The following is a 24,004-nucleotide window of genomic DNA, read 5'->3' as shown; positions in this document are numbered from 1 at the left end:
GGGGATATAGGGGGATTTGGGGGTTGGCGGGAGTATAGGGGGTTTGGGGATGGATATGGAGACGTATGGGGGGTATGGGCATTTTGGGGGAGGTTATGGGGATTTTTGGGGGGTCACGGGGGAAATTGGCATCGGGGGGGATATGGGGAGGGATATGGGGGTGGGGGATTATGGGGGGTTATAGGGGCATTGGGGGTATCTGGGAATTTTTGGGGAGGATTTGGGGGGATCTGGGGAGGAAATGGGCATTGGGGGTGGGATATGGGGGGGTTGGGGATTTGAGGGAGTATGGGGGATTTGAGGGGGATATGGGTATTTTTGGGGGGAGATATGGGGAGGCGTGGGGGATTTGGGGGAAGTATGGGGGGTTTGTGGGGGGATGTGGGGATTTGGGAGGGGATATAGGGGGTATGGGGGCTGGGGGGGATATGCGGGTTTGGGGGTGGATGTGGGGGGAATATGGGGGTTTTGGGCGATTCTGGGGGGGAGATATGGGGGCGGTTACGGGGGGAAATGGGCATTGGGGGGCATATGGGGATTTGGGGGAGATATGCAGATTTGGGGAGGGATATGTGGGGGTATGGGGATTTTGGGGGAGGATATCGGGATTTTGGGGGGGGGGTTTGGGGAGATTTGGGGATTTTGGGGAGGGATATGGGGATTTGGGAGCAGATATGGGGCTATATGGGGGGGTATGGGGATGAAATTGGCATCGGGGGGGATATGAGGATTTGGGAGGGTATGAGGGGTTTGGGGGATTCTGGGGGGGATATGGGGTTGTTATGGTGCGGGAATGGGCATGGGGGAGCATACGGCGATTTTGGGGGGATTTTGGGGGGATGTAGGGGGAAATGGGATTTGGGGGTTTTGGGCAATTTTGGGGGATATGGGGGTTTGGGGGCAGATATGGGGGGGATATGAGGGGCTACGGGGGGCAAATGGGCATTGGGGGGCATATGGGCATTTTGGGTGGGTTATGGGGGAAATGGGGGAATTTGGGGGGGGTATGAGGGGTTTGGGGGCAGATATGGGGCCGTATGGGGGGGATATGGGGAGCCTGGGGGTAATGGGGGTTTTGGGGGGAAGATATGGGGATTTGGGGGGGGAAAATGGGGGGTTCAGGGGAAATATGGGGGGGCTGTGCGGGGGTAATGGGGACTTGGGGGCAGATATGGGGCATTATGGGGGGGTATGGGGATTTTGGCGGAGGATATGGGGAGGAAATGGGCATTGGGAGGGATACTGGGATTTGGGGGGAGATATGGGGGTTGGAGGGTTATGGGGGGGGATATGGGGTTTGGGGGATGATATGGGGATTTTGTGGGGGATGGGGGGAATTGGGATTTTGGGGAGGGATATGGGGGCCGTATGGGGGGCATATGGGGATTTGGGGGGGATGTGGGGGTATGGGGTTTGGTGCGGGGATGTGGGGGCTATACGGGGGATTTCAGGGGGGTATAGGGGGATTTTGGGGAGGGATATGGGGATTTGGGGGGGTATGACGGTTTGGGGGCAGATAAGGGGCCGTATGAGGGGTCATGGGGATTTTGGGGGAGGATATGGGGATTTGGGGGGGATATTGGGGGGAGATATGGAGGGATGTGGGAAGGAAAGGGGGATTTTGGGGAGGGATATGGGATTTGGGAGGGGGTATGAGGGGTTTGGGGGCAGATAAGGGACCGTATCGGGGGTATGGGGATTTTGGGGGAGGATATGGGGATTTTGGGGGGGGGGGTATGTGGTGGATATGGGTGGCATATAGGAGGATTTGGGGGGGATGTGGGGGGGAAATGGGAATTTGGGGGCAGATATGGGGCATTATGGGGGGGATATGGGGGGTTCCGGGGGGAAATGGGCATTGGGGGGCATATGGGTACTTTGGGTGGGTTATGGGGGGGAAATGGGGGGTATGAGGGGTTTGGGGGCAGATATGGGGCCGTATGGGGGGCAGATACGGGGGGATTTGGGAAGATTTTGGGGGGATATAGGAGGTTTGTGGGGATTTGGGGGGGACATAAGGGGGAGTATGGGGGTTTGAGGGGCAGACTGTGGGGGCTGGGGAGGATATGGGGGGGTTGGGGGTAATTTGGGGGGGGCTTTGGGGGAACTATGGGAGTGTATGGGGGGTATGAGGATTTTGGGGGAGGTTACGGGGGGAAATTGGCATCGGGGGGTGGATATGGGGATTTGGGGGGGGTACGGGGGAATTTTGGAGGGGGATGTAGGGGGAAATGGGTTTGAGAGGGTTATGGGGGTTTTGGGAAATTTTGGGGGGATTTGGGGGGGATTTGGGGGGGGGAAGAGGGGTTTGGGGGCAGATATGGGGCCGTATGGTGCGTCCTGTGGATTTTGGGGGAGGATATGGGGATTTGGGGGGGATATTGGGGGAGATATGGAGGGATGTGGGGGTTTGGGGGGGTATGTGGTGGATATGGGTGGGATATAGGAGGATTTGGGGGGGATGTGGGGGAAATGGGGATTTGGGGGCAGATATGGGGCATTATGGGGGGGATATGGGGGGTTACGGGGGGAAATGGGCATTGGGGGGTATGGGCATTTTGGGTGGGTTATAGGGGGGTATGAGGGGTTTGGGGGCAGATATGGGGGAGTATGGGGGGCAGATATGGGGGGTTCGGGGGAATATGGGGGCGATTTGGGGGGATTTAGGGGGATATGGGGGTCTGGGAAGATTTTTGTGGGATATAGGAGGTTTGGGGGGATTTGGGGGGGACAGGGGGAGTATGGGGGTTTGAGGGGGCAATGTGGGGGGGCTGGGGAGGATATGGGGGGGTTGGGGGGAAACAGAGTGGTTATGGGGTTTTGGGGGGAAGATATGGGGATTTGGGGGAGAAAATGGGGGGTTCAGGGGGAAATATGAGGGGAATGTGCGGGGGAAATGGGGATTTGGGGGCAGATATGGGGCATTATGGGGAGGATATGGGGGTTTATAGGGGGAAATGGGGGAATTGGGGGGACATACGGGTATTTTGGGTGGATTATGGGGGGAAAATGGGGGGTATGAGGGGTTTGGGGGCAGATATGGGGCTGTATGGGGGGGTATGAGGGGTTTGGGGGCAGATATGGGGCTGTATGGGGGCTTACGGGGGGAAATTGGCATCGGGGGGTGGATATGGGGATTTGGGGGGTTATGTGGGAATTTGGGGGGGGATGTAGGGGGAAATGGGTTTGAGAGGGTTATGGGGGTTTTGGGCAATTTTGAGGGGGATTTGGGGGGGGGAAGAGGGGTTTGGGGGCAGATATGGGGCCGTATGGGCGTCATGTGGATTTTGGGGGCAGATACGGGGATTTGGGGGGATATTGGGGGGAGATATGGAGGGATGTGGGGGTTTGGGGGGTATGTGGTGGATATGGGTGGGATATAGGAGGATTTGGGTGGGGATGTGGGGGGAAATGGGGATTTGGGGGCAGATATGGGGCAATATGGGGGGAAATGGGGGGTTACAGGGGGGAAAATGGGCATTGGGGGCATATGGGCATTTTGGGTGGGTTATGGGGGGGAAGTTGGGGGATTTGGGGGCAGATATGGGGGAGTATGGGGGGCAGATATGGGGCCATATGGGGGGCAGATATGGGGGCTTCGGGGGGAATATGGGGGCAATTTGGGGGGGATTTAGGGGGGATATGGGGGTCTGGGAAGATTTTTGTGGGGATATAGGAGGTTTGGGGGGATTTGGGGGGACAGGGGGAGTATGGGGGTTTGAGGGGGCAATGTGGGGGGCTGGGGAGGATATGGGGGGGGGGGTTGGGGGAAACAGAGTGGTTATGGGGATTTGGGGGGAATATGGGGGAAACTGGGTGCGATTTATGGGTCACTTGGGCGGATATAGGGGGTTTGGTGGGGGATATGAGGGGTTTGGGGGGATATGAGGGGTTTGGGGGGGATATGAGGGCCGCATGGGGGGTATGGGGATTTGGGAGGAGGATATGGGGATTTTTTGGGGGTTACATGGGGTAAATTGGCACTGGGGGGGGATAGGGGGGTCTTGGGGGGGCTCCAGGGGGGATTTGGGGGGGGCATATGGGAGGTTGGGGGTGTATAGGAGGAATTTGGGGGTGGTACGTGGGGTACGGGGGGAAATGGGCATTCGGGGATTTTGGGGGGAGTATGGGGGTTTTGGGGGATTCTGGGGGGGGATTTGGGGGCCTTGGGGGGGGTATATGTGGGGTTTGGGGAGGTTGGGGAGATATAGGGTGGATTTGGGGGGGGTTGGGGGGATTTGGGGGATGTATGGGAGGAGTATAGGGGGTTTGGGGATGGATATGGAGACGTATGGGGGGGTATGGGCATTTTGGGGGAGGTTATGGGGATTTTGGGGGGGGTCACGGGGGAAATTGGCATTGGGGGGAGGTGGGGGGGATATGGGGAGGAAATGGGCATTGAGGGTGAGATATGGGGGGGTTGGGGATTTGAGGGAGGATACTGGGGGGATATGGGGGGGATTTGAGGGGATATGTGGGGGCATGGGGGGGATTTGGGGGAAGTATGGGGGGTTTGTGGGGGGATGTGGGGATTTGGGAGGGGATATAGGGGGGATATGCGGGTTTGGGGGTGGATGTGGGGGAATATGGCGGTTTGGGCGATTCTGGGGGGTATGGGGGAGAAATTGGCATCGGGGGGGATATGAGGATTTGGGAGGGTATGAGGGGTTTGGGGGATTCTGGGGGGGATATGGGGTTTTTATGGTGCGGGAATGGGCATGGGGGGAGCATACGGCAATTTTGGGGGCATTTTGGGGGGGATGTAGGGGGAAATGGGATTTGGGGGTTTTGGGCAATTTTAGGGGGATATGGGGGTTTGGGGGCAGATATGGGGGATATGAGGGGCTACGGGGGGCAAATCGGCATTGGGGGGGCATATGGGCATTTTGGGTGGGTTATGGGGGGAAATGGGGGAATTTGGGGGGGTATGAGGGGTTTGGGGGCAGATATGGGGCCGTATGGGGGGGATATGGGGAGCATGGGGGGGTAATGGGGTTTTGGGGGGAAGATATGGGGATTTGGGGGAAAATGGGGGGGCTGTGCGGGGGAAATGGGGACTTGGGGGCAGATATGGGGCATTATGGGGGGTATGGGGATTTTGGCGGAGGATATGGGGAGGAAATGGGCATTGGGAGGGATACTGGGATTTGGGGGGAGATATGGGGGTTGGAGGGTTATGGGGGGGATATGGGGTTTGGGGGATGATATGGGGATTTTGTGGGGGATGGCGGGGGGAAATTGGGATTTTGGGGAGGGATATGGGGGCCGTATGGGGGGCATATGGGGATTTGGGGGGGATGTGGGGATATGGGGTTTGGTGCGGGGATGTGGGGGCTATACGGGGGATTTCAGGGGGGTATAGGGGGAATTTGGGGGAGGTATATGGGGATTTGGGGGTTTTGGGGGAGGATTTCGGGGTCTTGGGCGATTCTGGGGGGGAGATATGGGGCAGTTACAGGGAGGAAAGGGGGATTTTGGGGAGGGATATGGGGATTTGGGGGGTATGACGGTTTGGGGGTAGATAAGGGGCCGTATGAGGGGTCATGGGGATTTTGGGGGAGGATATGGGGATTTGGGGGGGATATTGGGGGAGATATGGAGGGATGTGGGGAGGAAAGGGGGATTTTGGGGAGGGATATGGGATTTGGGAGGGGGTATGAGGGGTTTGGGGGCAGATAAGGGACCGTATCGGGGGTATGGGGATTTTGGGGAGGATATGGGGATTTTGGGGGGGGTATGTGGTGGATAAGGGTGGCATATAGGAGGATTTGGGGGGGATGTGGGGGGAAATGGGGATTTGGGGGCAGATATGGGGCATTATGGGGGGATATGGGGGGTTACGGGGGGAAATGGGCATTGGGGGGGCATATGGGTACTTTGGGTGGGTTATGGGGGGAAATGGGGGGTATGAGGGGTTTGGGGGCAGATATGGGGCCGTATGGGGGGCAGATACGGGGGGGATTTGGGAAGATTTTGGGGGGATATAGGAGGTTTGTGGGGATTTGGGGGGGACATAAGGGGGAGTATGGGGGTTTGAGGGCAGACTGTGGGGGGGCTGGGGAGGATATGGGGGGTTGGGGGTAATTTGGGGGGGGCTTTGGGGGAACTATGGGAGTGTATGGGGGGGTATGAGGATTTTGGGGGAGGTTACGGGGGGAAATTGGCATCGGGGGGTGGATATGGGGATTTGGGGGGTACGGGGGAATTTTGGAGGGGGATGTAGGGGGAAATGGGTTTGAGAGGGTTATGGGGGTTTTGGGAAATTTTGGGGGGATTTGGGGGGATTTGGGGGGGGGGAAGAGGGGTTTGGGGGCAGATATGGGGCCGTATGGTGCGTCCTGTGGATTTTGGGGGAGGATATGGGGATTTGGGGGGATATTGGGGGGAGATATGGAGGGATGTGGGGGTTTGGGGGGGGGGGGTATGTGGTGGATATGGGTGGGATATAGGAGGATTTGGGGGGGATGTGGGGGAAATGGGGATTTGGGGGCAGATATGGGGCATTATGGGGGATATGGGGGTTACGGGGGGAAAATGGGCATTGGGGGGGGTATGGGCATTTTGGGTGGGTTATAGGGGGGTATGAGGGGTTTGGGGGCAGATATGGGGGAGTATGGGGGGCAGATATGGGGGTTCGGGGGGAATATGGGGGCGATTTGGGGGGATTTAGGGGGGATATGGGGGGTCTGGGAAGATTTTTGTGGGATATAGGAGGTTTGGGGGGATTTGGGGGGGACAGGGGGAGTATGGGGGTTTGAGGGGGCAATGTGGGGGCTGGGGAGGATATGGGGGGGTTGGGGGGAAACAGAGTGGTTATGGGGTTTTGGGGGGAAGATATGGGGATTTGGGGGAGAAAATGGGGGTTCAGGGGGAAATATGAGGGGAATGTGCGGGGGAAATGGGGATTTGGGGGCAGATATGGGGCATTATGGGGAGGATATGGGGGTTTATAGGGGGAAATGGGGGAATTGGGGGGACATACGGGTATTTTGGGTGGATTATGGGGGGGAAAATGGGGGGGTATGAGGGGTTTGGGGGCAGATATGGGGCTGTATGGGGGGGTATGAGGGGTTTGGGGGCAGATATGGGGCTGTATGGGGGGGCTTACGGGGGGGAAATTGGCATCGGGGGTGGATATGGGGATTTGGGGGGGTTATGTGGGAATTTGGGGGGGGATGTAGGGGGAAATGGGTTTGAGAGGGTTATGGGGGTTTTGGGCAATTTTGAGGGGGATTTGGGGGGGAAGAGGGGTTTGGGGGCAGATATGGGGCCGTATGGGCGTCATGTGGATTTTGGGGGCAGATACGGGGATTTGGGGGGGATATTGGGGGGAGATATGGAGGGATGTGGGGGTTTGGGGGGGTATGTGGTGGATATGGGTGGGATATAGGAGGATTTGGGTGGGGATGTGGGGGGAAATGGGGATTTGGGGGCAGATATGGGGCAATATGGGGGGAAATGGGGGGTTACAGGGGGGAAATGGGCATTGGGGGCATATGGGCATTTTGGGTGGGTTATGGGGGGAAATGGGGGATTTGGGGGCAGATATGGGGGAGTATGGGGGGCAGATATGGGGCCATATGGGGGCAGATATGGGGGCTTCGGGGGGAATATGGGGGCAATTTGGGGGGATTTAGGGGGGATATGGGGGGTCTGGGAAGATTTTTGGGGGATATAGGAGGTTTGGGGGGATTTGGGGGACAGGGGGGAGTATGGGGGTTTGAGGGGGCAATGTGGGGGGCTGGGGAGGATATGGGGGGTTGGGGGGAAACAGAGTGGTTATGGGGATTTGGGGGGAATATGGGGGAAACTGGGTGCGATTTATGGGTCACTTGGGCGGATATAGGGGGTTTGGTGGGGGATATGAGGGGTTTGGGGGGATATGAGGGGTTTGGGGGGGATATGAGGCCGCATGGGGGGGTATGGGGATTTGGGAGGAGGATATGGGGATTTTTGGGGGGTTACATGGGGTAAATTGGCACTGGGGGGGGATATGGGGTCTTGGGGGGCTCCAGGGGGATTTGGGGGGCATATGGGAGGTTGGGGGTGTATAGGAGGGAATTTGGGGGGTGGTACGTGGGGTACGGGGGGAAATGGGCATTCGGGGATTTTGGGGGGGGGAGTATGGGGGTTTTGGGGGATTCTGGGGGGGGGGGATTTGGGGGCCTTGGGGGGGGGGGTATATGTGGGGTTTGGGGAGGTTGGGGAGATATAGGGTGGATTTGGGGGGGGTTGGGGGGATTTGGGGGATGTATGGGAGGAGTATAGGGGGTTTGGGGATGGATATGGAGACGTATGGGGGGTATGGGCATTTTGGGGGAGGTTATGGGGATTTTGGGGGGTCACGGGGGAAATTGGCATTGGGGGGAGGTGGGGGGGATATGGGGAGGAAATGGGCATTGAGGGTGAGATATGGGGGTTGGGGATTTGAGGGAGGATACTGGGGGGATATGGGGGGGATTTGAGGGGATATGTGGGGGCATGGGGGGATTTGGGGGAAGTATGGGGGTTTGTGGGGGGATGTGGGGATTTGGGAGGGGATATAGGGGGGATATGCGGGTTTGGGGGTGGATGTGGGGGGAATATGGCGGTTTGGGCGATTCTGGGGGGTATGGGGGAGAAATTGGCATCGGGGGGGATATGAGGATTTGGGAGGGTATGAGGGGTTTGGGGGATTCTGGGGGGATATGGGGTTTTTATGGTGCGGGAATGGGCATGGGGGGAGCATACGGCAATTTTGGGGGCATTTTGGGGGGATGTAGGGGGAAATGGGATTTGGGGGTTTTGGGCAATTTTAGGGGGATATGGGGGTTTGGGGGCAGATATGGGGGGGGATATGAGGGGCTACGGGGGGCAAATCGGCATTGGGGGGGCATATGGGCATTTTGGGTGGGTTATGGGGGGGAAATGGGGGAATTTGGGGGGGGTATGAGGGGTTTGGGGGCAGATATGGGGCCGTATGGGGGGGATATGGGGAGCATGGGGGGGTAATGGGGTTTTGGGGGGAAGATATGGGGATTTGGGGGGAAAATGGGGGGTTCAGGGGGAAATATGGGGGGGGCTGTGCGGGGGAAATGGGGACTTGGGGGCAGATATGGGGCATTATGGGGGGTATGGGGATTTTGGCGGAGGATATGGGGAGGAAATGGGCATTGGGAGGGATACTGGGATTTGGGGGGAGATATGGGGGTTGGAGGGTTATGGGGGGGGATATGGGGTTTGGGGGATGATATGGGGATTTTGTGGGGGATGGCGGGGGGAAATTGGGATTTTGGGGAGGGATATGGGGGCCGTATGGGGGGCATATGGGGATTTGGGGGGGGATGTGGGGATATGGGGTTTGGTGCGGGGATGTGGGGGCTATACGGGGGATTTCAGGGGGGTATAGGGGGAATTTGGGGGAGGTATATGGGGATTTGGGGGTTTTGGGGGAGGATTTCGGGGTCTTGGGCGATTCTGGGGGGAGATATGGGGCAGTTACAGGGAGGAAAGGGGGATTTTGGGGAGGGATATGGGGATTTGGGGGGTATGACGGTTTGGGGGTAGATAAGGGGCCGTATGAGGGGTCATGGGGATTTTGGGGGAGGATATGGGGATTTGGGGGGATATTGGGGGGAGATATGGAGGGATGTGGGGAGGAAAGGGGGATTTTGGGGAGGGATATGGGATTTGGGAGGGGGTATGAGGGGTTTGGGGGCAGATAAGGGACCGTATCGGGGGTATGGGGATTTTGGGGGAGGATATGGGGATTTTGGGGGGGGGTATGTGGTGGATAAGGGTGGCATATAGGAGGATTTGGGGGGGGGGGATGTGGGGGGGGAAATGGGGATTTGGGGGCAGATATGGGGCATTATGGGGGGGATATGGGGGGTTACGGGGGGAAATGGGCATTGGGGGGCATATGGGTACTTTGGGTGGGTTATGGGGGGAAATGGGGGGTATGAGGGGTTTGGGGGCAGATATGGGGCCGTATGGGGGGCAGATACGGGGGGATTTGGGAAGATTTTGGGGGGATATAGGAGGTTTGTGGGGATTTGGGGGGGACATAAGGGGGAGTATGGGGGTTTGAGGGCAGACTGTGGGGGGGCTGGGGAGGATATGGGGAGGGTTGGGAGTAATTTGGGGGGGGGCTTTGGGGGAACTATGGGAGTGTATGGGGGGGTATGAGGATTTTGGGGGAGGGGATTTTGGGGGGGGGAAATTGGCATCGGGGGGTGGATATGGGGATTTGGGGGGGGTACGGGGGAATTTTGGAGGGGGATGTAGGGGGAAATGGGTTTGAGAGGGTTATGGGGGTTTTGGGAAATTTTGGGGGGATTTGGGGGGGGGGATTTGGGGGGGGAAGAGGGGTTTGGGGGCAGATATGGGGCCGTATGGTGCGTCCTGTGGATTTTGGGGGAGGATATGGGGATTTGGGGGGATATTGGGGGGAGATATGGAGGGATGTGGGGGTTTGGGGGGGGGTATGTGGTGGATATGGGTGGGATATAGGAGGATTTGGGGGGGGATGTGGGGGAAATGGGGATTTGGGGGCAGATATGGGGCATTATGGGGGGGATATGGGGGGTTACGGGGGGAAAATGGGCATTGGGGGGGGTATGGGCATTTTGGGTGGGTTATAGGGGGGTATGAGGGGTTTGGGGGCAGATATGGGGGAGTATGGGGGGCAGATATGGGGGGTTCGGGGGGAATATGGGGGCGATTTGGGGGGATTTAGGGGGATATGGGGTCTGGGAAGATTTTTGTGGGATATAGGAGGTTTGGGGGGATTTGGGGGGACAGGGGGGAGTATGGGGGTTTGAGGGGGCAATGTGGGGGGGGCTGGGGAGGATATGGGGGGGTTGGGGGGAAACAGAGTGGTTATGGGGTTTTGGGGGGAAGATATGGGGATTTGGGGGAGAAAATGGGGGGTTCAGGGGGAAATATGAGGGGAATGTGCGGGGGAAATGGGGATTTGGGGGCAGATATGGGGCATTATGGGGAGGATATGGGGGTTTATAGGGGGAAATGGGGGGTGGGGGGACATACGGGTATTTTGGGTGGATTATGGGGGGAAAATGGGGGGTATGAGGGGTTTGGGGGCAGATATGGGGCTGTATGGGGGGTATGAGGGGTTTGGGGGCAGATATGGGGCTGTATGGGGGGCTTACGGGGGGAAATTGGCATCGGGGGGTGGATATGGGGATTTGGGGGTTATGTGGGAATTTGGGGGGGGGGGGATGTAGGGGGAAATGGGTTTGAGAGGGTTATGGGGGTTTTGGGCAATTTTGAGGGGGATTTGGGGGGGGGAAGAGGGGTTTGGGGGCAGATATGGGGCCGTATGGGCGTCATGTGGATTTTGGGGGCAGATACGGGGATTTGGGGGGGATATTGGGGGAGATATGGAGGGATGTGGGGGTTTGGGGGGTATGTGGTGGATATGGGTGGGATATAGGAGGATTTGGGTGGGGATGTGGGGGGAAATGGGGATTTGGGGGCAGATATGGGGCAATATGGGGGGAAATGGGGGTTACAGGGGGGAAATGGGCATTGGGGGCATATGGGCATTTTGGGTGGGTTATGGGGGGGAAGTTGGGGGATTTGGGGGCAGATATGGGGGAGTATGGGGGGCAGATATGGGGCCATATGGGGGGCAGATATGGGGGCTTCGGGGGAATATGGGGGCAATTTGGGGGGGATTTAGGGGGGATATGGGGGTCTGGGAAGATTTTTGTGGGATATAGGAGGTTTGGGGGGATTTGGGGGGACAGGGGGAGTATGGGGGTTTGAGGGGGCAATGTGGGGGGGCTGGGGAGGATATGGGGGGGTTGGGGGGAAACAGAGTGGTTATGGGGATTTGGGGGGAATATGGGGGAAACTGGGTGCGATTTATGGGTCACTTGGGCGGATATAGGGGGTTTGGTGGGGGATATGAGGGGTTTGGGGGGATATGAGGGGTTTGGGGGGGATATGAGGCCGCATGGGGGGGTATGGGGATTTGGGAGGAGGATATGGGGATTTTTGGGGGGTTACATGGGGTAAATTGGCACTGGGGGGGGATAGGGGGTCTTGGGGGGCTCCAGGGGGATTTGGGGGGGCATATGGGAGGTTGGGGGTGTATAGGAGGAATTTGGGGGGTGGTACGTGGGGTACGGGGGGAAATGGGCATTCGGGGATTTTGGGGGGGGAGTATGGGGGTTTTGGGGGATTCTGGGGGGATTTGGGGGCCTGGGGGGGGGTATATGTGGGGTTTGGGGAGGTTGGGGAGATATAGGGTGGATTTGGGGGGTTGGGGGGATTTGGGGGATGTATGGGAGGAGTATAGGGGGTTTGGGGATGGATATGGAGACGTATGGGGGGGTATGGGCATTTTGGGGGAGGTTATGGGGATTTTGGGGGGGTCACGGGGGGAAATTGGCATTGGGGGGAGGTGGGGGGGATATGGGGAGGAAATGGGCATTGAGGGTGAGATATGGGGGGGTTGGGGATTTGAGGGAGGATACTGGGGGGATATGGGGGGGATTTGAGGGGATATGTGGGGGCATGGGGGGATTTGGGGGAAGTATGGGGGGTTTGTGGGGGGATGTGGGGATTTGGGAGGGGATATAGGGGGGATATGCGGGTTTGGGGGTGGATGTGGGGGGAATATGGCGGTTTGGGCGATTCTGGGGGGTATGGGGGAGAAATTGGCATCGGGGGGGATATGAGGATTTGGGAGGGTATGAGGGGTTTGGGGGATTCTGGGGGGATATGGGGTTTTTATGGTGCGGGAATGGGCATGGGGGGAGCATACGGCAATTTTGGGGGCATTTTGGGGGGGGATGTAGGGGGAAATGGGATTTGGGGGTTTTGGGCAATTTTAGGGGGATATGGGGGTTTGGGGGCAGATATGGGGGGGATATGAGGGGCTACGGGGGGCAAATCGGCATTGGGGGGGCATATGGGCATTTTGGGTGGGTTATGGGGGGAAATGGGGGAATTTGGGGGGGTATGAGGGGTTTGGGGGCAGATATGGGGCCGTATGGGGGGGATATGGGGAGCATGGGGGGGTAATGGGGTTTTGGGGGGAAGATATGGGGATTTGGGGGGGGGAAAATGGGGGGGCTGTGCGGGGGAAATGGGGACTTGGGGGCAGATATGGGGCATTATGGGGGGGTATGGGGATTTTGGCGGAGGATATGGGGAGGAAATGGGCATTGGGAGGGATACTGGGATTTGGGGGGAGATATGGGGGGGTTGGAGGGTTATGGGGGGGGATATGGGGTTTGGGGGATGATATGGGGATTTTGTGGGGGATGGCGGGGGGAAATTGGGATTTTGGGGAGGGATATGGGGGCCGTATGGGGGGCATATGGGGATTTGGGGGGGGGATGTGGGGATATGGGGTTTGGTGCGGGGATGTGGGGGCTATACGGGGATTTCAGGGGGGTATAGGGGGAATTTGGGGGAGGTATATGGGGATTTGGGGGTTTTGGGGGAGGATTTCGGGGTCTTGGGCGATTCTGGGGGGAGATATGGGGCAGTTACAGGGAGGAAAGGGGGATTTTGGGGAGGGATATGGGGATTTGGGGGGGTATGACGGTTTGGGGGTAGATAAGGGGCCGTATGAGGGGTCATGGGGATTTTGGGGGAGGATATGGGGATTTGGGGGGGGATATTGGGGGGAGATATGGAGGGATGTGGGGAGGAAAGGGGGATTTTGGGGAGGGATATGGGATTTGGGAGGGGGTATGAGGGGTTTGGGGGCAGATAAGGGACCGTATCGGGGGTATGGGGATTTTGGGGGAGGATATGGGGATTTTGGGGGGGTATGTGGTGGATAAGGGTGGCATATAGGAGGATTTGGGGGGGATGTGGGGGGAAATGGGGATTTGGGGGCAGATATGGGGCATTATGGGGGGGATATGGGGGGTTACGGGGGGAAATGGGCATTGGGGGGGCATATGGGTACTTTGGGTGGGTTATGGGGGGAAATGGGGGGTATGAGGGGTTTGGGGGCAGATATGGGGCCGTATGGGGGGCAGATACGGGGGGGATTTGGGAAGATTTTGGGGGGATATAGGAGGTTTGTGGGGATTTGGGGGGACATAAGGGGGAGTATGGGGGTTTGAGGGCAGACTGTGGGGGGGCTGGGGAGGATATGGGGGTTGGGGGGTAATTTGGGGGGGGGCTTTGGGGGAACTATGGGAGTGTATGGGGGGGTATGAGGATTTTGGGGGAGGTTACGGGGGGAAATTGGCATCGGGGGGTGGATATGGGGATTTGGGGGGGTACGGGGGAATTTTGGAGGGGGGATGTAGGGGGAAATGGGTTTGAGAGGGTTATGGGGGTTTTGGGAAATTTTGGGGGGGATTTGGGGGGATTTGGGGGGGGGAAGAGGGGTTTGGGGGCAGATATGGGGCCGTATGGTGCGTCCTGTGGATTTTGGGGGAGGATATGGGGATTTGGGGGGGATATTGGGGGGAGATATGGAGGGATGTGGGGGTTTGGGGGGGTATGTGGTGGATATGGGTGGGATATAGGAGGATTTGGGGGGGGGATGTGGGGGGAAATGGGGATTTGGGGGCAGATATGGGGCATTATGGGGGGATATGGGGGGTTACGGGGGGAAAATGGGCATTGGGGGGGTATGGGCATTTTGGGTGGGTTATAGGGGGGGTATGAGGGGTTTGGGGGCAGATATGGGGGAGTATGGGGGGCAGATATGGGGGGTTCGGGGGGAATATGGGGGCGATTTGGGGGGATTTAGGGGGGATATGGGGGTCTGGGAAGATTTTTGTGGGATATAGGAGGTTTGGGGGGATTTGGGGGGACATAAGGGGGGAGTATGGGGGTTTGAGGGGGCAATGTGGGGGCTGGGGAGGATATGGGGGGGTTGGGGGAAACAGAGTGGTTATGGGGTTTTGGGGGGAAGATATGGGGATTTGGGGGAGAAAATGGGGGGTTCAGGGGGAAATATGAGGGGAATGTGCGGGGGAAATGGGGATTTGGGGGCAGATATGGGGCATTATGGGGAGGATATGGGGGTTTATAGGGGGGAAATGGGGGAATTGGGGGGACATACGGGTATTTTGGGTGGATTATGGGGGGAAAATGGGGGGGGGTATGAGGGGTTTGGGGGCAGATATGGGGCTGTATGGGGGGGTATGAGGGGTTTGGGGGCAGATATGGGGCTGTATGGGGGGCTTACGGGGGGAAATTGGCATCGGGGGGTGGATATGGGGATTTGGGGGGGGTTATGTGGGAATTTGGGGGGGGATGTAGGGGGAAATGGGTTTGAGAGGGTTATGGGGGTTTTGGGCAATTTTGAGGGGGATTTGGGGGGGAAGAGGGGTTTGGGGGCAGATATGGGGCCGTATGGGCGTCATGTGGATTTTGGGGGCAGATACGGGGATTTGGGGGGATATTGGGGGGAGATATGGAGGGATGTGGGGGTTTGGGGGGTATGTGGTGGATATGGGTGGGATATAGGAGGATTTGGGTGGGGATGTGGGGGGAAATGGGGATTTGGGGGCAGATATGGGGCAATATGGGGGGAAATGGGGGGTTACAGGGGGGAAATGGGCATTGGGGGCATATGGGCATTTTGGGTGGGTTATGGGGGAAGTTGGGGGATTTGGGGGCAGATATGGGGGAGTATGGGGGGCAGATATGGGGCCATATGGGGGGCAGATATGGGGGCTTCGGGGGGAATATGGGGGCAATTTGGGGGGATTTAGGGGGGATATGGGGGGTCTGGGAAGATTTTTGTGGGATATAGGAGGTTTGGGGGGATTTGGGGGGGACAGGGGGGAGTATGGGGGTTTGAGGGGGCAATGTGGGGGGCTGGGGAGGATATGGGGGGTTGGGGGGAAACAGAGTGGTTATGGGGATTTGGGGGGAATATGGGGGAAACTGGGTGCGATTTATGGGTCACTTGGGCGGATATAGGGGGTTTGGTGGGGGATATGAGGGGTTTGGGGGGGATATGAGGGGTTTGGGGGGGATATGAGGCCGCATGGGGGGGTATGGGGATTTGGGAGGAGGATATGGGGATTTTTTGGGGGGTTACATGGGGTAAATTGGCACTGGGGGGATAGGGGTCTTGGGGGGCTCCAGGGGGATTTGGGGGGCATATGGGAGGTTGGGGGTGTATAGGAGGAATTTGGGGGGTGGTACGTGGGGTACGGGGGGGAAATGGGCATTCGGGGATTTTGGGGGGGGAGTATGGGGGTTTTGGGGGATTCTGGGGGGATTTGGGGGCCTGGGGGGGGTATATGTGGGGTTTGGGGAGGTTGGGGAGATATAGGGTGGATTTGGGGGGTTGGGGGGATTTGGGGGATGTATGGGAGGAGTATAGGGGGTTTGGGGATGGATATGGAGACGTATGGGGGGGTATGGGCATTTTGGGGGAGGTTATGGGGATTTTGGGGGGTCACGGGGGGAAATTGGCATTGGGGGGAGGTGGGGGGGATATGGGGAGGAAATGGGCATTGAGGGTGAGATATGGGGGTTGGGGATTTGAGGGAGGATACTGGGGGATATGGGGGGGATTTGAGGGGATATGTGGGGGCATGGGGGGGATTTGGGGGAAGTATGGGGGGTTTGTGGGGGGATGTGGGGATTTGGGAGGGGATATAGGGGGGATATGCGGGTTTGGGGGTGGATGTGGGGGGAATATGGCGGTTTGGGCGATTCTGGGGGTATGGGGGAGAAATTGGCATCGGGGGGGGATATGAGGATTTGGGAGGGTATGAGGGGTTTGGGGGATTCTGGGGGGGATATGGGGTTTTTATGGTGCGGGAATGGGCATGGGGGGAGCATACGGCAATTTTGGGGGCATTTTGGGGGGGATGTAGGGGGAAATGGGATTTGGGGGTTTTGGGCAATTTTAGGGGGATATGGGGGTTTGGGGGCAGATATGGGGGGGATATGAGGGGCTACGGGGGGCAAATCGGCATTGGGGGGGCATATGGGCATTTTGGGTGGGTTATGGGGGGAAATGGGGGAATTTGGGGGGGGTATGAGGGGTTTGGGGGCAGATATGGGGCCGTATGGGGGGGATATGGGGAGCATGGGGGGGTAATGGGGTTTTGGGGGGAAGATATGGGGATTTGGGGGGGAAAATGGGGGGGCTGTGCGGGGGAAATGGGGACTTGGGGGCAGATATGGGGCATTATGGGGGGGTATGGGGATTTTGGCGGAGGATATGGGGAGGAAATGGGCATTGGGAGGGATACTGGGATTTGGGGGGAGATATGGGGGGGTTGGAGGGTTATGGGGGGGGATATGGGGTTTGGGGGATGATATGGGGATTTTGTGGGGGATGGCGGGGGGAAATTGGGATTTTGGGGAGGGATATGGGGGCCGTATGGGGGGCATATGGGGATTTGGGGGGGGGATGTGGGGATATGGGGTTTGGTGCGGGGATGTGGGGGCTATACGGGGGATTTCAGGGGGGTATAGGGGGAATTTGGGGGAGGTATATGGGGATTTGGGGGTTTTGGGGGAGGATTTCGGGGTCTTGGGCGATTCTGGGGGGGAGATATGGGGCAGTTACAGGGAGGAAAGGGGGATTTTGGGGAGGGATATGGGGATTTGGGGGGGGTATGACGGTTTGGGGGTAGATAAGGGGCCGTATGAGGGGTCATGGGGATTTTGGGGGAGGATATGGGGATTTGGGGGGGATATTGGGGGGAGATATGGAGGGATGTGGGGAGGAAAGGGGGATTTTGGGGAGGGATATGGGATTTGGGAGGGGGTATGAGGGGTTTGGGGGCAGATAAGGGACCGTATCGGGGGTATGGGGATTTTGGGGGAGGATATGGGGATTTTGGGGGGGGGTATGTGGTGGATAAGGGTGGCATATAGGAGGATTTGGGGGGGATGTGGGGGGGAAATGGGGATTTGGGGGCAGATATGGGGCATTATGGGGGGGATATGGGGGGTTACGGGGGGGAAATGGGCATTGGGGGGGCATATGGGCATTTTGGGTGGGTTATAGGGGGGAAATGGGGGGTATGAGGGGTTTGGGGGCAGATATGGGGCCGTATGGGGGGGATATGGGGAGTATGGGGGGAAGATATGGGGGGTCTGGGAAGATTTGGGGGGGATATAGGAGGTTTGGGGGGATTTGGGGGGACAGGGGGGAGTATGGGGGTTTGAGGGGGCAATGTGGGGGGGCTGGGGAGTATATGGGGGGGTTGGGGGGAATTTGGGGGGGGGCTTTGGGAAGGAAACAGAGTGGTTATGGGGATTTGGGGGGAATATGGGGGAAACTGGGTGCGATATGGGGGGGCACTGGGGGAAATAGGGCGTTTGGTGGGGGATATTGGGGGATTTGGGGGGGATATGGGGATTTGGGAGGAGGATATGGGGATTTTTTGGGGGGTTACATTTGAGGATTTGAGTGGGGATGTGGGGATATGGGGATTTGGGGGGGATTTTGGGGGAGGATATGGAGGGATGTGGGGGTTTGGGGGGTATGTGGTGGATATGGGTGGGATATAGGAGGGTTTGGGGGGGGATGTGGGGGGGAAATGGGGATTTGGGGGCAGATATGGGGCATTATGGGGGGGGATATGGGGGGTTACGGGGGGGAAAATGGGCATTGGGGGGGCATATGGGCATTTTGGGTGGGTTATGGGGGGGAAATGGGGGAATTTGGGGGGGGTATGAGGGGTTTGGGGGCAGATATGGGGCCCTATGGGGGGGATATGGGGAGTATGGGGGTAGATATGGGGCCGTATGGGGGGGCAGATATGGGGGGGGATTTTGGGGGATTTGGGAAGATTTTGGGGGGATATAGGAGGTTTGCGGGGGTTTGGGGGGGACATAAGGGGGAGTATGGGGGTTTGAGGGCAGACTGTGGGGGGGCTGGGGAGGATATGGGGGGGTTGGGGGTAATTTGGGGGGTCTTTGGGCAAGTATGGGGCTGTATGGGGGGGTATGAGGATTTTGGGGGAGGATATGGGGATTTTGGGTGGGTTACGGGGGGGAAATTGGCATCGGGGGGAGGGGTATGGGGATTTGGGGGGGAATATGAGGGGGGTGAAGAGGGGTGTGGGGGCAGATATGGCGGGGTATGGGGGGATCTGGGGGGGGATATGGTTTTATTGGGGGGGTATAGGGTGGATTTGGGGGGTTTGCGGGGATTTGGATGACGTATGGGGGGAGTATGGGGGGTTGGGGGGGTGTATGGGGGGATTTGGGGGTCTGGAGAGCATTTGGGGGGGATAATCGGGATTTTGGGGAGGGATATGGGGGCCGTATGGGGGGCATATGGGGATTTGGGGGCATATGGCGATTTTGGGAGGGATGTAGAGATTTGGGGGGAATGTAGGGGGAAATGGGATTTGGGGGGGATATGGGGGTTTGGGCAATTTTGGGGGGGGGATTTAGGGAGGGAAGAGGGGTTTGGGGGCAGATATGGGGCCATATGAGGGGTCATGGGGATTTTGGGGGAGGATATGGGGATTTGGGGGGGGATACTGGGGGGAGATATGGAGGGATGTGGGGGTTTGGGGGCAGATACGGGGCGGATATGGGGGGGGATATGGGGGGTTACAGGGGGGAAATGGGCATTGGGGGCATATGGGCATTTTGGGTGGGTTTTGGGGGGGAAATGGGGGGATTTGGGGGGATTTAGGGGGGATATGGGGGGTATGGGAAGATTTTGGGGGGATATAGGAGGTTTGGGGGGATTTGGGGGGGACAGGGGGGAGTATGGGGGTTTGAGGGGGCAATGTGGGCGGGCTAGGGAGGATATGGGGGGGGCTTTGGGGGGAAACAGAGTGGTTATGGGGATTTGGGGGGAATATGAGGGAAACTGGATACGATTTGGGGGGGCACTGGGGGGATTTTGGGGGTTTGGTGGGGGATATTGGGGGATTTGGGGGGGATATGAAGGGTTTGGGGGGGATATGGGGATTTGGGAGGAGGATATGGGGATTTTTGGGGGGCTTACATGGGGCAAATAGGCATTGGGGGGGATATGGGGGCATGTGGGGGATTTTTGGGGGGGATAGGGGGTCTTGGTGGGGATACGGGGGGGATATGGGAGGTTGGGGGTGTATAGGGGGATTTGGGGGGGTATGGGGGGTTACAGGGGGAAAATGGGCATTGGGGGATTTTAGGGGGTGCTATGGGGGTTTTGGGGGATTCTGGGGGGGATATGGGGGCATATGGGGGGGCTCCAGGGGGGAAATGAGGGTTTTGGGGGGGAATATGGGGGTGTATGGGGGGATTACGAGGAGAAAATGGGCACTGGGGATTTGGGGAGGGGTAATGGGATTTGGGGGGGAATATGGGGGGGTGAAGAGGGGTGTGGGGGCAGATATGGCGGGGTATGGGGGGATCTGGGGGGGGATATGGTTTTTTGGGGGGGGGGTATAGGGTGGATTTGGGGGGTTTGCGGGGATTTGGAGGACGTATGGGGGGAGTATGGGGGGTTTGGGGGGGTGTATGGGGGGATTTGGGGGTCTGGAGAGCATTTGGGGGGGATAATCGGGATTTTGGGGAGGGATATGGGGGCCGTATGGGGGGCATACGAGGATTTGGGGGAGATTTGGGGGGATATAGGGGGGATTTGGGGGGGGTTGGCGGGAGTAGAGGGGGTTTGGGGATGGATATGGAGACGTATGGGGGGGTATAGGCATTTTGGGGGAGGTTATGGGGATTTTGGGGGGGTCACGGGGGGAAATTGGCATTGGGGGCAATATGGGGAGGGATATGGGGGGGTGGGGGATTATGGGGTGTTATAGGGGCATTGGGGGTATCTGGGAATTTTTGGGGAGGATTTGGGGGGATCTGGGGAGGAAATGGGCATTGGGGGTGGGATATGGGGGGGTTGGGGATTTGATGGAGGATACTGGGGGGCTATGGGGGGGATTTGAGGGGATATGGGGGGGCATGGGGGGGATATGGGGGGATTTGAGCGGGATATGGGGGGGATTTGAGGTGGATATGGGGGGGATTTGAGGGGGATATGGGTTTTTTTTGGGGGGGAGATATGGGGAGGCATGGGGGGGATTTGGGGGAAGTATGGGGGGTTTGTGGGGGGATGTGGGGATTTGGGAGGGGATATGGGGGGGTATGGGGGCTGGGGGGATATGCGGGTTTGGGGGTGGATGTGGGGGGAATATGGGGGTTGTGGGCGATTCCAGGGGGGAGATATGGGGCGGTTACGGGGGGGAAATGGGCATTGGGGGGGCATATGGGTATTTTGGGTGGGTTATGGGGGGGAAATGGGGGGGGTATGAGGGGTTTGGGGGCAGAGAGGGCGCCCTGGGGGGGGGGGGCAGAGAGGGCGCCCTATGGGGGGGCAGATGGGGGGGGATTTCGGAGGATTTGGGGGATTTGGGATTTGGAGGGGATATGGTGGGGAATTTGGGGGTTGAGTGGGGATGTGGGGGGGATTTGGGGGGGAAATGGGGATTTGGGGGCAGATATGGGGCCGTATGGGGATTTGGGGGGGGGGGGTAACGGGGGCTTTGGGGGGGATATGGGGATTTTGGGGGGAGAAATGGGGATGGATATGGGCATTGGGGGTAGATATGGGGATTTTGAGGAGGATGTGTTTTTTGGGGGGGGATGCGGGGGGGAAATGGGGATTTAGGAGGAGTATGGGAATTTTTTCAGGGGTATGTGGATTTGGGGGGGGGATAAGTGGGTGATATGGGGGTCTGGGGAGGGATCTGTCTATGGGGGAGAGCAGATCTGAAGACCCGGGGGGGACCTGGGGGTGGGACAGGTTGATAAATGTGGGGACACCGGTGTGTGTGTGTGGGGGGGGGGGGGGGACGTGAACAAAGGGAGGTGACATGGGGTGAGTCGGGGGGGGGGGGGGGGAAGCGGGGCCCAACGCACCTCCTCGCAGTACACCTCCATGCAGGCCACGGTGACGCGGCGGCTGTCCCCGACGGCCTCCAGCACGTCCTCGAGGGCGCGCTGCACCAAGCCGGGCTCCCCCTCGCTGCCCAGCATGGTGTGCGTCTTCCCTGGGGGGGGGTGGGCACCAGCACCGTGTCACCCCCCCAGGAGGGTCACCGCGGCACCAGGGACACTTGGCGGGGGGGTGACAACGCTCACCGGAGCCGCTGGGCCCGTAGGCGAGGACGGTGACATCGCGGCCGGCCAGGAGGTGGGACAGCAGCGGGCGGACGGAGCCCTCATAGACGGCGGCGGTGGAGCTGGCGGCACCGTAGATGGCATCGAAGCTGAGGAAGGAGGCGTTAGGAAGGGGGTGGGGGGCACCCATGGGTGCCGCCCGCCTTCCCCCGGGGCTCACCGGTAGCGGGAGGGGGCGTTGGGGGGCTCCTCGCGCAGCTCCAGGGTGTGGGAGTCGAGGGGGAGCAGGCAGGGCTCCTCGCCGGGGGGGCCGGGGCGCAGGCGGACGCAGACCTGCACCCGGCGGGGGGGCGCTGGGGGGGCACCAGCACCCGTTGAGGTGGTCCCGGCTGGACGACGAGTACTCACAGCCCCCTGTCACCTCAGGAAGTGTCCCCCCACAGCCCCCCTGTCCCCTCACAGCCCCTCATCCACCTACAAAACGTCCCCCCCCACACCATTCCCCTCAGGATTTGTCCCCTCACAGCCCCTTGACACCCCCAAAATGTCCCCTTACAGCCCCCGTCCCCTCACAGCCCCTCGTCCCCTCATGAGGTGTCCCCTCAGCACTTTTGTCTCCTCATGAAGTGTCTCCTGACGGCTGCTGTCCCCTCACAGCCCCTCGTCCCCTCATGAAGTGTCCCCTCAGCCCTTTTCTCCCCTCACAGTCCCTCCTCCCCTCACAAAACGTCCCCCCACAGCCCCTCTCCCCTGACAGCCCCTTGTCCCCTCACAAAACGTCCCCTTACAGCCCATCCTCTCAGGAAGTGTCCCCTCACAGCCCCTGCCCCCCGAAAACCCCTCGTCCCCCCACAAAATGTCCACTCAGCCCCTGTCCCCTCACAAAACGTCGCCTGACAGCCTGTCCCCTCATGAAGCGTCGCCTCACAGCCCCCTGTCCCCTCACAAAATGCCCCCCTAACAGCCCCCGGTCCCCTCACAGCCCCTCTCCCCTCACCGAACGACCCCTCAGCCCTTTTCCCCCTCACAACCCCTCATCCCCTCACCGCCAGAACCCCCTAAAGCCTCGCATCCCCTCCCCAGAACCTCCCTGAACCCCTCCGGCCGCCCAGATCCCCCCAATTCCCCTCAGATCCCCCCAAATCCCCCCCCCCGGCGCCCTCAGCCTCCCCGTACCGGCCGCAGCCGCCGCCGCCATCGCTCCCGCCCGACCGTTTGAAGCCGCGCGGCGGCAGCCAATGGGAGGCGAGGAGGTGCGCATGCGCAGTGCGGGCAGCCCGGCGGGGCAGGGCGAAATGGCGGCGGTTGCTTGGCAACGCGGGAAGGGGAGGGGACAAAATGGCGGCGGTTGCCTGGCAACGGAGGGCAAAGAGGCGGGAACAGCGGTGGCGGCGGCGGTTGCCTGGCAACGGGGGCGGGGCGAAGCCAAACGCGCCCAGTTCGTACTGGGAAAGGGCCCAGTTTGCACTGGGACTGCGCCCAGTTTGTATTGGGATTGGGCTGAGGGTCCCAGTTTGTACTGGGAGTGGGCCCAGTTTCTACTGGGACAGTTCCCAGTTTGTATTGGGATTGGGCTGAGGGTCCCAGTTTGTACTGGGAGTGGGCCCAGTTTCTACTGGGACAGTTCCCAGTTTGTGCTAGGATGGGGCTGGGGATCCCAGTTTGTACTGGGATGGGGCTGGGGGTCCCAGTTCATACTGGGAATGGGCCCAGTTTGTACTGGGATGGGGCTGGGGGTCCCAGTTCGTACTGGGAAGGATCCCAGTTCATTCTGGGAAAGGGCTGGGGGTGCAAGTTTGTATTGGGAAGTGTCCCAGTTTGTAATGGGATGGGGCTGGGGGTCCCAGTTCGTACTGGGAATGGCCCCAGTTCATACTGGGAAGGGGCCCAGTTCCCGACCTCCCGGCGGGCAGTGACCTCAAGGGTGTGACATCAGCAGTGGGGTGGTGACGTCATCATCAGGGCGGTGACATCATCG

General features: G+C 59.2%; 1 protein-coding gene across 7 annotated transcripts in view; it reads right to left on the bottom strand.

Annotated features, from left to right (window-relative positions):
• Positions 1-24,004, bottom strand: part of LOC136787228 (kinesin-like protein KIF22) — a 54,425-nt gene extending 30,421 nt beyond the window's left edge. For 2 of the 7 annotated variants that reach the window (XM_066984373.1, XM_066984374.1), the window contains exons 1-4: positions 23,203-23,995; positions 22,247-22,379; positions 22,048-22,175; positions 21,826-21,956 (exon numbers count right to left, since the gene is read on the bottom strand). In XM_066984373.1, coding sequence (XP_066840474.1) covers positions 21,826-21,956; positions 22,048-22,175; positions 22,247-22,379; positions 23,203-23,287 — 477 coding nt within the window. In that variant the 5' untranslated portion in view covers positions 23,288-23,995. Of the gene's footprint in view, positions 1-21,825; positions 21,957-22,047; positions 22,176-22,246; positions 22,380-23,202 lie in introns of all 7 variants that reach the window. The other 5 variants (XM_066984368.1, XM_066984371.1, XM_066984372.1 and 2 more) reach the window with 5 other exon arrangements.

Source organism: Anser cygnoides, chromosome 28 (assembly GCF_040182565.1).
Source record: "Anser cygnoides isolate HZ-2024a breed goose chromosome 28, Taihu_goose_T2T_genome, whole genome shotgun sequence".
Classification (NCBI taxonomy): domain Eukaryota; kingdom Metazoa; phylum Chordata; class Aves; order Anseriformes; family Anatidae; genus Anser; species Anser cygnoides.
The sequence above is the reverse complement of the archived record's forward strand: the minus strand, read 5'-3'. Positions and strand labels throughout refer to the sequence as shown.